This window comes from Syngnathus scovelli, chromosome 2 (genome assembly GCF_024217435.2).
Source record: "Syngnathus scovelli strain Florida chromosome 2, RoL_Ssco_1.2, whole genome shotgun sequence".
In the NCBI taxonomy this organism is placed as follows: domain Eukaryota; kingdom Metazoa; phylum Chordata; class Actinopteri; order Syngnathiformes; family Syngnathidae; genus Syngnathus; species Syngnathus scovelli.
The window spans coordinates 6,128,633-6,141,828 of NC_090848.1; the positions used below are offsets into that span (position 1 = coordinate 6,128,633).

General features: G+C 40.5%; 1 protein-coding gene and 1 long non-coding RNA gene across 2 annotated transcripts; both read left to right on the top strand.

The window, feature by feature from the left end:
• Nucleotides 1–13: 13 nt before the first annotated feature.
• LOC125988666 (uncharacterized) lies at nt 14–1,919 on the top strand. Its single transcript, XR_007488430.1, has 2 exons — nt 14–126; nt 1,748–1,919. It is a non-coding gene; the product is annotated as an uncharacterized lncRNA (long non-coding RNA).
• A 2,212-nt stretch (nt 1,920–4,131) lies between these two features.
• On the top strand, nt 4,132–6,673 carry c1ql2 (complement component 1, q subcomponent-like 2). Its single transcript, XM_049754114.2, has 2 exons — nt 4,132–5,209; nt 5,525–6,673. The coding sequence occupies exons 1-2, from the start codon at nt 4,613–4,615 to the stop codon at nt 5,702–5,704; spliced, it is 777 nt and encodes a 258-aa protein (XP_049610071.1). The 5' UTR covers nt 4,132–4,612; the 3' UTR covers nt 5,705–6,673.
• The last annotated feature ends 6,523 nt before the right edge of the window (nt 6,674–13,196 follow it).

The window sequence follows — 13,196 nt, forward strand, 5'->3', positions numbered from 1 at the left end:
TTTCCGAGGCCACCCCCTAGCCGCGCCCCCTCATGTTGGAGGAAGATAAAAATGGATTAGGCATGTGTTCATGCGTGTGAGCTGTCTGAAGGCTATTTGTCACCATCTCTTCACTTGATTGACAAGGTATGATATAAGTACCCCAGGGAAGACAAAAAAAACACGCGTCTCCGCATGGTCTTCCAACAACTACATATTTGCAACAGTTTGGTGAGCTTTTATGTGCAGCCAAGATGTTTTAGTAAAAAGAAACATTGTCTGCAGCCTACATATAAGGTGCTTGGAAAGTCCTGCAGCTATGAAGCAGGGGTCATCATCATGGTCCCTGCCCAATAAATAGGTCACCAGTGATGGAACATTGTGATTTTTCTGGAAATATTGCAGAAATAAAATGATCATTTGAAATTGTGAACAGTGATAAAGGTCTATGAAGATTGTTTTGCTACCTCTTTTTTAATTATTGTGGAATAGTAGGAAACGCAATTTCGATCTCTTTGTGTGCCTTGATATGTGAAGAAATTAACAATAAAGCAGACTTTGACTTTGACTTTGAAATGATCATTGTCTTCTCATAAATTCATGCCATCAATAATATTTGTTGTTATGAAAGGTAATTTGGAGAATTTGAAGTGTGTATCAAACCAGCCTTCGCATTGATCAGTGCGTGAGTAGCTCACATTTTTAAAAAGGGTTGGTGATTGTTGCTATAAAAATAAATCTGTCAATCAAAACATAAGAGTTCTGTGTTTTTCTGAGCACCCTATATACATACATAGTTTATCATTTTGATCCACTGAACTGAAGTCGAGTTACATATGCTCACATCTTACATGACAATATGATTCTGGTTAAACTTTGTCGGTAACATATAGTCATACTGCATTATTTTAGGTCATTTTTACAAAAGGGAACATTTTCGTCTGTCTGTGGAAATGGAAAAAAAAACAATAAAAAAAGCAAATATATTGACTATATATTTCTTGTCATCATGCTGAGCTGCCCCCACAAACACATTGGAAATCTAAAAGGTCTGAGGGCTGCACGCATTTATCACATACTTATCACCCAGGGGCTCTCCTTGCACATGGTGGACTGAGGGCTAGGTTTCCTTCAAGAAGCCACATGACGTGCCCTGAGCTTCATGATTAAGAAAAACATCTTATATAGTTTGATTATTTTACTCACGCATTTTCTTCATCTTAATTTGGTGTTGGCTATTTGATAAACTGGCCCTAGGATTTGAATCATGAGCAAAAGCAAAATTGTGTTAAAGGATGTCTGACCGAAGGTTACAGACTGTCAACAAGACTTCATCATGTCTGCCTTTGCCACTTGCAAAAGGTTGAATCCCTCTGGCTCACAGCAGTGCATTACTGTCACGCCCCCCCCCCCCCCACACACACACACACACACACACACACGCACGCACGCACACACACCACACACACACACACACACGTGCATGCACACACACGTGCACGCACACACGTACACCCACAAACTGGGCATGTCCTGCCCCTTTGTCATGCTCGTTTTGGCGTGGCCACTTGTTTGTCTCACAAGCTACAGTTCTTTGAAATACATTTGCAATTTCCTTAGGCGTCAGTCACTGCGATCTTTCTTATTCACTTGAGATGAAATTCCAAGGTTTTGCTTCTTGTAAAATATTACACAACTTAGCACCTTACTATCTTGTATCTTCTAGTACTGTGTAATATGTCCCAAAATTTTTGTTTTGCTCTTTCAGTGATCTCGAGAGCCAAAAAGAAGGCGATGATCAAATTGAAGAATGCTGTACGGGTTCTGCACCGACTGTTCAGGTCAAGATCTGAGGTGGACCACCAACTGTAGAGGAGCTGCTATGGAAGCTCAGCTGATGTATTTTTTTGATCAGTAAAATAAAATCAATTGCCATTTTCTATTTTATCTATTCATTCTAGTGAAATAATTAAATAACCAATCCCTTCAGAAACGCTCACTTTTAATGAGGAATATGAGTGACAAATGAGTGAAGTGCCCATCTCTGCAATATGCATTAAGATGCATGCTTTCCTGCCTCTAGACAGGCTGAGATGGAAAAAAAAAAAAAACAAGCGAGCTCCAAAAGTGAGTGGGTCAGTCGTATATTGCATCCCCCAAAAGCTTTTAAATCACTGCGGAATGTTTTATCCTTTTATGTTAGTGCTAACATCATTATAAGTGCCAATGTTCAGTCTATTAAAGTGTATCTTTAAGGCCATTTACAAAAGTGGTTCTCAACTGTCTTCCTATAGTTGCAAACCTGCAACACATTTCAAAGAAGCTAAAAACATAAAACATTATTTTTTTATGATCTCGTAATAAATATACAGTATTTTACAGTTTTACACCACCCTTGAATAAGCTCAATAAGTCAAATCAACCAAAAGACAACCTCTGGTGAAAAACTTTCCACAAAAGCATAAGAAGATGATTGGAGTGCTAACTAACAAACTTTGATGATGAGATCTGACAAGTGGGACAAGATAGTTTCATCCAAATGCAGGATGATACAAGGATAATCATTTAAGGTACACACAAGTGAAAGCATGTGGTCATAAAACATTAACGTTTTGTTGACATGGGATGGGGCGTCAGTGTCACAAGGTGTCATGAAGACAGACAATATTCTATGTGCTTTCCAGGGCAAGTCCCCAGCGTCTTCATCTGGGATTAGGGTCACATGTTGAGACAGGAGCTGATGCCGCAAGTTCTCATAGTTGTGTCTCAGCAAGAGTTTCACACATACTCCATGGCACTTCACATAATATGCTCATCTTAATAATATTCCCTAGAGTCTTCGTAGTAAAATTGGAGGTTTATTTACAATGGCAGGCAGTTAGTTAGCTAACATTGTGTTTCCTGTCTTTATGACAATCTTGGAAACCATTAATGCAAGTAGGAACAGATTCAGATTGATGCAATTGTCTCACTTCATGGTTTGTGTGCATTACTTCACCATGCATTCACATGCAATGTGACAAAAAAGCACAGCAGTGCCACGAGGCAGCAGCAGTGCATAATGTGGACAGTGCATGTGCATGGCTCATCATAGCTGGAAGATACAGTTCACTGTACTAATCCTGAATAAAGGTCATTTGTGCAGCCTAGTCAGGAAGAAAAAGCCGTTGGTTTGCCTAAATCTGAATTCTTCTAGTATTTCTTTTATATCCCCCTAAAAATCATGTTCAGTGAATAAGCAAAACAATGAATGCATGATAACGGTGCTGTATATTGAATTCTTGGCTTTTCCAGGACCTCCATCTTTTCTTTCCTGCTTTACCCTTCTGACTTCTAATGGCGTTCATGCCATTTCTCAGTGCCAGTCATGTTTCAGGAGTAAAAGCTGAGATGAACACAATCTGAAATTGCTTGGGGGGGGGGGGATGTGCCGGTGTGACCAGCAGGCTTCAGTAAAGCCTTATGTTCATCCTCAGAAGATTTTGGAAAGTATTATGGTCGATATGAGGACTATGATCCAATATCAGGCGTTTTAGAATGTATTTTAGTAGTTTTGGTCCTTCACATAAAAATGTGAATAAAACCAACAGAGTAAGGGTTTTAATGGACATGAAGAGCTTTTAACAAACAAACAAACAAACAAAAAAAACCTGCACTGAAAAGCATAAGCATGAATACAGCTGTTGAGGATTCTCAAGAGGATTTGGCTGCTTCAATGCCAAAATAATCTGTGTACCAAAATGCAAATGCCCCAAAATCTAAATTCAGTTCCTGTTGGCCTCGACCTCATTGAAAAATATCTATTTAATTATTAGAGATAGACTTATACTCAACTTTATTTATCCGTTAGTCCCTCCTGAAATTTGGGCGCCAGTAGCAGACATGGAAAAACAGAACAAAAAAGTGCTTTTAAAGAGTTGAGCAATAAATAAATAAATAAATAAATAAATAAATAAATAAATAAATAAATAAATAAATACAGCCTTGAGTAATAAATAAAGTGTCGCGTAATAAATAAATTATCATGTAATAAATCATTGTTGAAGGTCATTCCCTGGTCCTATCGCCTCCTTCCCCCAAGTGAAGAGTTCTACAGTTTGATGGCTGGAGGAACAAAGGAGTTCAGCATTCTGTTGGTCCTACACTTGGGTAGGAGCAGCCTCACACTGAACAGGCTCCTCTGAGTGATGATGACGGTGTGCAGAGAGTGGCTGGCATTGTCCATAATGTCTCGCTGTATCGTTTAATTGCATTATTTTTCATTGCATTGAATGTGTTTTTTATTTATATATACATCACGCTGTTGTTTTAATTTGAAAGGCAGGCGTCGTATCTTTTTCCGGTTTCGTCTTTGGCATCTCTTGACGTTTGGACGCAGCTGGTCTGGGCGCATCTGGTACCGTGTGACCATCCATCGAGACTGGTTCCAAGGCTCTCTTCACCGTTGCCCATTGAAAGGCGTTGGACCGAGTGATGCGCGCGCGACCAACTTGATCTTTTGTTTCTTTCTAAAACTATTTAACCCTCTTTCACCATTGCCCCGCACCGAGGCTCCGCGGATTTTCTGTCGTCCCTTGGTCTCCGAACTGCGCGGAGGAAGTGGTCACTGTTGGCTGTGGTCACCGCTGTCGTGATGGTTCTGCTGGCTCTGGCCATTGCGGTGCCGCTTCTCCTCCTGCGCTCCTCGGAGACCTCCGCTCATTATTACGAGATGATGGGCACCTGCCGGATGGTGTGCGACCCTTACACCGCTAAACCCGGGGGAGGCGCCGCTGGAGAGGCGACCCAGACCGTCAACAGCGTCGCGCCACTACCACCGATGGCACAAGGTAGCCGCGGGGAACCGGGGCGACCGGGAAAACCTGGAATCAGGGGTCCGCCGGGAGAGCCTGGACCCCCGGGCCCCAGGGGTCCACCAGGGGAGCGCGGCGTCAGCAAACTCCCCTTCCCCGCTTTAACCGCAGCAACGGGAGAGCACAGCGAAATAGACGGGACCAACTCTACAAGTAGCGGAAATCGTGTCGCTTTTTATGTCGGTCTTAAGAATCCCCACGAGGGATACGAGGTGCTTAAGTTCGACGACGTGATTACAAACTTGGGAAACCTCTACGATCCGAGCACCGGGAAGTTCACCTGCCATGTGTCCGGGATCTACTACTTCACTTATCATGTGCTGATGAGAGGAGGAGACGGAACCAGCATGTGGGCCGACCTGTGTAAAAATGGACAGGTAAGTTTACAAGCTGTAAATTGGCTGTACCTTGCAATAAAAAAAAAAAAAAAGGATTTAATGACTGCAAGTAATATAATGAAAAGACCACTTGCGCGCAAGCAAGACGCGCACTTTTACGCACGAAAAGCCCAGCTCCGTGCATGACATCCACATATTCAAAAACCTTAGATGAGCATTTAAGTCGTTCTCCAAATGTTCTTTAAACAAAAAACATCACCTTTAAATGGAATCCTCTAACAGTGGGGCCATTATTATCAGCATAAGGGTCATCTGAATGTTCTGTAATAACAAATACTGTCCCCTATTTCCCAGGTCCGAGCAAGTGCCATAGCTCAGGATGCAGACCAAAACTACGACTACGCCAGCAACAGTGCCGTGCTACATTTGGACTCCGGCGATGAAGTGTACGTGAAACTGGATGGCGGCAAAGCTCACGGAGGCAATAATAACAAGTACAGCACCTTCTCTGGGTTCATTTTATACCCTGATTAGGTCAAATTGTCAGCAGATGTTATTTTCATGGACGTATATGGTTATAATGTGTTTTTGTGTCCTTCAAAACACAAGCTGCTTATATTCATGTCTATTGATGGACAGCTTACTCGGTGCAGATGTGAATATGATATTCTACTTAAAGGCTCTGGTGGATTAGCAGTGCGGAGTAATATTCCTCGGAAGTCAAACATCAGTCGGATGAGCTTGTGCAATCATGCTGTTAAATCCGGGTTTTATGTGGTAAAATTTTAAATATTGATCTGACACAATGGCACGAAACAAGCCATCTAAATGCATCAATTTATTTGCTGCTCCAACTGAACAAACTCTTCACAAATGCAGCAGAGCACTTTCAAGTGCAGTCAGATAAACTCCAGACAAACTCATTACTACACAAACAGCCGAACACACACACACACAAAAAAAAAAAACTAGCCTATTCTTGTTCTCCTATTCTGTCCAGGTTTTGCGTTCTGTTATGTACTGTTAACACTGTTGTGCTTTATACATTCTTAACCATTGTGAGTCTGTTGTCAGATTCCACTTTAAGGCCATTTCACAAATATATCCATGGTGGGGTTTATTCTGTGTGTGTGTGTTTTTATTTTATTCCAAATGCAAGCACGACATCAATACCCAATTTGGAACTCACCCTTACCAAAGGCAGACACACACGTCCATTCTTGTCCTATCATCCAATTTGCCAAAGGGGAGCTGGACCCATCTGATAATCCAAAAAAGTGTCAGCAGAGAACAGAGTGGTGTAACAGAAACTGTCATAATTTACTATCCAGCGGCTAAAAAATATATATATATTTTTTTTTTCCCATGGGGAGAAGGGATATTGTTTGTTTGTTTGCTTGTTTGAAAATAGTTTTGTGCGTTTGACAAAACTCCTAATGAATCACCAAGTCATTTATATTTTGAATCCCTATCATATGTGAATAAATATTGTCTAACAAAGAATGTGTCTGTTTTCAAGACTTTTTCTCTTCTGTCAAGTACAAATATGTTATTGCTTGGACCTTATGTGAAATGTCAAATGACCAAACCAGTAAATAGGTTGGCTGACTTCCTGTGTGTTCAGTGCTGATAACTATGACTACAGGCTGATGACATGATAGTTTGAACACACATTTAGTGAAGAATTATTTTTATTGCTGCCGTATTTGGGCAAAAGTTAAATAGGTTACATCTTCTTATATCATTTATTTATACAATACATGCCATATATAATATTGTGTATGTAAACTTGAACGAAGATTAAACATCAGTATGGTCATCTTTGAAGACATTTTGTGGGAAAAAAAAAAAAACTTGTAAACACTTTTGAGTTATAGATTTTTTTTTTCATTTATGTTGTTTGAGGAATGTGTTTTTAAATTGACCTTTTCAGTACAATGCAACCATTCCCTCTGAATTCACATTGTCTTTGCAATATCAACTTCCATAAATCACCAAATGGCAAAACATAGATGGCTGGAAAAAAAAAAGACCACCAATCATGGCAAAGTCTACAGGTAATTGTCTCACCATGTGTTTTAAACCCACATCAGAGTTTTGTTTTTTTCCAGGCTGCTATGTTTGCCCATTGCGTTGCAGTGTAGCCTCGAGACTTTAATAAGACAATGCAAAACGCGTCCCGCACTGCTGCTCCAAATTCCCTGACTGTCCTTTTCTCCACAATAGCCAGCGGGTGTTTTGAGTCAGCAAGCCCTCCATTTGTTTTTAAAGGTTACACTGAGGACGTAAGAGAATTTTTTTCAGAAACAATATTCCTATAAGCGGCCAAATACAAGGTCATAGAATACCACAGTAATAGTAAAGTGTCAGAACTACTTTCATGCACATCAGATCATTTGAAAATATTACAACTAAACGTGGTTAAAAATCATCAATTAGTGACTTCTATTTGTGCATGAGTGGCAATAGTGGAGCCGGGAGGTGTGCATTCTGGGATTGGCCGTGGAAGCTCCCAGAGAGACGATAAAATATGCAAAAAAAGATGCTTGTTGCTTCTGCACAATGAACTGTTGGTCGGAAGCTGGAGGCTGCCACCTCCTGTGCTTCACCTTCCATCTGCTTTTTTTAAGACGCAATCACTGCACCTGACTCATTAGGACGATGGCTGTTTGTTGTGCATTTTATTCTTCTTTTTTTTTTTTTTTTTTTAGTGGGAACACCTGGTTCTGCCTCAAACTTGCCATCAATATATATGGAAATCATGGAAAACAAATATTAGCATGTCGGCTTTTATAAATGTCAATTAAGACATTTGGGCGAACATCGCTGCACTCGACCACATGAAAATTCATCCCGAGGTGGATGTGAAAATCAGTTGTCGGAAATAATAAGCATGATTGTCCAATCAACAGGAATCTCTAGCTGCTATTTACTCTAAAATGAGCACTAGCTTACATATACACTATATTTTTTACTTCCTGTTGGTGTAATGGCCACCGTTGCAAATGTTACACTGATGTACCAATGTGTTCATACTGTACTCTTTTTCTCAACGATAACAGATTTGTCATGGGATATATGGTCATTATGTTCAATCAGTCCAAAATAGTGACCATTTAATTGTGTGATTTATTGTTAACATATATTAGTATTGTTTTAATCATTGAGAACTACACATCACCCCACTGAACATGTGAGTGATGGTGAGCAGTAACCTTTTGAACTGGTTAAAGATAAGACCGTACAGACTACTCATTTAGGATGAAAAGTCGAGTGTCTGGCGCCGACTGAGGCGTCGCCAGCAGCGTATGTCGCTGACTGCCAGAACGATGCTCTCATAAGAGCCAGACAGAAATACATCAGCGACACAGAGGAAAAGTTTCAGAGGACAGCATAGGCAATCTAACATTAAACAGGAGAGTGTCAAGTGCCAAAAGTTGTCTTATGTGGGGATCGTTGGTTGGTGCACAGAGCTCTACAAAGTCTTATTTTTGACAGGTGATTAGTCTGGTGTAGCACTCACCCAAAGTCAGCAGGGATAATTTACCACTCCCCTGTCATGCTGAACAGAATACAGTAAATGGTTTAGAAAATGAATAGATACAAAAAAAAGTGCCCTGAAGAAGAATTGCATGAAGAACGTACAGTACACGGCAAGTGATTCAAACAAACCTCTAAAATTCGTACTCACTTTTTTACGCGTGAGCCAAATTGTGACTCACTTAGTCTGTCAGTCTGTACCTAAGAAATCTCAACTCAGTCTGAGCGTAATCGGGCAAACAAGGAGGAGGACTTGCGACAAAGAGACAAAGCGCATTGGACTATGGGCTCATCAAATAAAATACAATCCATCGTGTTTAGTTTAACTTCTGTCTATGTGGTGACCCTCTCCAGAAGAGTCTTACTAGTCCCATATGTAGGTCATTTGGGGCTTTGTAATGTTAAAAGGTATTTTGCTATCCTTACAATCATTTGATGTTTCCACTAAGCACAGTTTAGCAGTCCACAAAAGGTAGTTAAGCCATTAGCCTCATCAGCAAAAAGATGCAAGTGATATCTGTGATCTCCCTGCAGCTCCAAAGCAGGAAAATGTCATTTCCCTTCTCACATAATCCTGACTTTCAAATAGAATAAAACAGAAACCCAGGCCTTTGCATAGTCAACATTCATTTTCCTGAGGCAGTTATAGTTCATCTCGCAGCGATCTGGACCACACCCATGCAGACGATTTGCAGGTAGAGAATGGTACATCTCTCAAAACAGCATATCCGTCATGCTATGGGAAATTATGGGGGGTGGGGAGGGGGAGTGAAGGGGGCTACTCAGATAAGTCTCACACACACACACTCCATTATTTACATATTTCAGAAAGCTTAAGAGGCATCAACTAATAGCATTAACCCTGAAGCGCCCTTGCACTAAAAATACAAATATCTTGATATAATACAGGTCTAAAATATTCTCTTCCACATAAGAACAATCTGCATTCATATTTTTACAAATTGATCCTTTGTCCAAGAAATATATTCCATTCCATCCTCATCTCCAATTACTTTTTGTCATCTCATGACACGCAGTCTGTCACACCTGAATATTAGGGAGAAAAGGTTACAGATATAAGTCTTCACAGCACCAAGGTAACGTTTTATTGTAACAACGGCAATAAGAACTATGTCTTTAATATCTCCTCTGGTTGGCAGCTGCTGACAGGCCGGCGATGCCTGATGAGAGAGTCACGGTCCTGAGAGACTTGACCGAAAGGTTAGGGTCGCCCTGGGCAGCAGCGCTGATGAGGACAGGCACGCACATGCATGGACGAGAAGAGACAAACGCACGCACATACACACACACGCACACGCACATGCACACACGTATAACAAGACAACGTTCGGCGGAGGGCACAGACTGACACATACTTGTGGGTGCAAGGCAGTATCCAATTGCCCACGCAAGGGGAGAGCTTGCAATTTACCTGTACAATGCACAGACCCCAGCAAGTCTATCCCTCCTTCCATAATGCTAAGCCCTCAAGCACAGCGTGCACTTAGACTGACTTGAAAATAATGCAAATGAGGGGATCAGCTAAGATTTGTATGGTACGTTCCATCCTACATTGGCATACAATGGCCGACGCCCCATTTCTATCTAGATTTGCGAAGGATATGAAAAATAGGGCAGAAAATTATAAAGTTGATCTGCAAGAAATGATTTGGGGGTGACTCTCCTTTAATACAAACACATGGTGGCTTAATTGGACATGCAATTGTTGTGCTCCTTTGGCACATTCGTGATGATGCACCAAGGGCGAACTTCACTCCCCATTTTCTGCTGTGTTCACACAAGTGAGGGAGCCAGTCTGCTACACCTGAATCTCGATTTTACACGCTTCAATTCCACGCGACTTTCTAATGCGGTTTGGTTATGGACCTTGATTTTTTTCCGTCGTAAGTACGTCTTCAAGTAATACTTTAAATGGATGATACAAGGATCATACAAAGCTAAATGACTAACGCGTAAACCTTAGTGCTAGTGTCTGCAAAATGTGTAATCCAAATTCACTTGTAAAACACACATATTCTTGAGAGTTTCTTCTGAAAAAGTCTCAGTAGAAACTATTTTGGCGGTCTGTTATGTTTTTCTGTATGTTACACCTTGCTAAAAGAAACTCCAGGTTTCAATAGTTCCACAAATTGGTCAGTCACTTTAAGACGAATTGATCCTGCATATCATCTTGGTGTCTGCATTGAAACCACAATGACATGAGTGTATCCTTTGCACTAGTTTCAGTGAAAACCCAGCAAAAATTCGGCATTGATTTAATTTGCCAGTTATTAGATGGGACCGTTTGTCCTCCCCTTAAGCTTAAGCAAACTTCTCAGCAAGACACAATAAGACGATGGGGGTAATCTGTCACCGAAGTCTCATTAGGACTCTAAAAAGGTTCCCCAAATCTTAATTATTTATCTGCATTAATATTAGTTTAATTATTGATGATAGGTTAGGGTGTGTGTGCACGTATAAAGGCCAAAGATCAGCTCTTAGCTTCGCTCCTGATTAATGGATGAGTATGAGGAGCCCTTCATGTATTATTACTGGAGAGAGCCTGGACCTTGAAGGAGGCCTGGCAGATAGCGAGACCAAGACCAGAAACTCTGAGAATAATAATTAACATTTAGTATGCAAACTTGTCCTCGAAGGTGGCACGGTGGGTGAGTGGTTAGCTCATCTGCCTCACAATTCTGAGGTTGGAGGTTTGGTTCAGACCCGACTATATGGAGTCTGCATGTTCTTCCACTGGGTTCCTAATTTACGCCCATATTCCCAAAACATGACCTAAATTATCCTTAGGTATGAAAGTGAGTTTGGATGGCAGCTTGAATATATGTCCGCGATTAGATGGTGACCTGTCCATGGTATACCCGACCTCTCGCCCAATGTCTGTGAGGAGAAGCTCCAACAGGCCAAAAACTCCAGTGAGCATCATCAGTATAAAAGATGGAAGCTTGTTCTCTGTACATTGAAGGCATTACAGTGTTCAAGGGAGTACACCAAAAAACTGTTTAAGAAATTTTCTCCAGTATTTGTTATTTCAAGTGAGCCTGAACTAACAAATGGTTTAATCTTAAAAACCGGAGCATGTCAAAACAAGCACTCGGGATTGAACATTCACATTGCAGCGGCTCGACGCTGACATCTATTGGACAAATACAGTATTACAAAGCAAGGTTACCAACCTCCTCTCATAACCACGTCAGCCTCGTCCGCAATATTTTTTTTTCTTTTGCATACGTATGTACTTGACAATAATATAATAATAATAATGATAATAATAATAATAATATTAGTAGTATTATATTATTATTATTATTATTATTATTATTATTATTATTATTATTATTATTATTATTATTATTATTATTTGAAACTTATTGAAGTTAGATAATCGCAAAGAAAAATGTGCATGAAATAAATGGGCCACGTGTTCCACTCGCATATTTGTCTGGATCTTTCATTCTCCCTGAGGTGTGTATGCACAGGGGAGTGTATGCACCCTAAAACTCAAGTCAAAATGCATTCTACACTTCTGACAGTAGATGTCACAAGAGGACTTTCTATTTTTTTAATAAAAAATACTATTTCCATGCAGAAAACGTCATGACTATTACCCATTGTAAACGTTCGTCCATCCATCCATCCATCCATCCATCCATCCATCCATCCATCCATCCATCCATTCATTCATTCATTCATTCATTCATTCATTCATTCATTCATTCATTCATTCATTCATTCATTCATGTGGAGCCTATTCCAGCAGTCATCGGGCAGGAGGCGGGGGAAACCCTGAACTGGTTGCCAGCCAATCGCATGGCACACAGAGACGAACAACCATTCGCTCTCGCACTAACACTTATGGGCAATTTGAAGTGTTCAATCGGCCTACCACGCATGTTTTGGAGATGTGGGAGGAAACCGGAGTACTAAATTTATCATATCGAGTCATGTATTTATTTATTTATTTTTACACATTTGGGCACATTCAGTTCCCCAAGTTATAAAACTAAATTAAGGGGCTAAGGTCAAAAATGATTCCTGCGACTTCCTCTTTCCACCACTCGGTGTCAGCCAAACCGTCACAGAGAACACCCTATTGCGATCGTCTCAGTTATTTGGTCGTCTGAGGGCATGAGACATAGAGTGCATCTGGTGGTGTGGTTTTCATGTATTCATTTCCACAGACAGGCAAGATTAAATGTGATATATTTACAAGTGGAAGTGAAACAAAAAGTAGGGCTTGAGACTGTAAAAGCTGCTGTTGCAAAAGAACGGCGGCGTCTCAAGTCCATCAGCTATATAAACACAGATTTTGAAAGTCTGTTTTGATTACATATATGTATCTATAATAATGAGAACAATTGTTACTTTGATTTTAATCAAAAACTAAATCTATCTGATTTGATTTCACTTCAACCAGGTCTCGTATTATAAACACTGTTGGCTATTGACATTGAAGAGTGATTATTTT

Coding starts and splice junctions, on each gene's coding strand:
- c1ql2 (XM_049754114.2), top strand. CDS start 4,613: ATGGTTCTGCTGGCTCTGGCCATTGCGGTGCCGCTTCTCCTCCTGCGC. Junction 5,210..5,524: donor ACCTGTGTAAAAATGGACAG/GTAAGTTTACAA, acceptor CCTATTTCCCAG/GTCCGAGCAAGTGCCATAGC.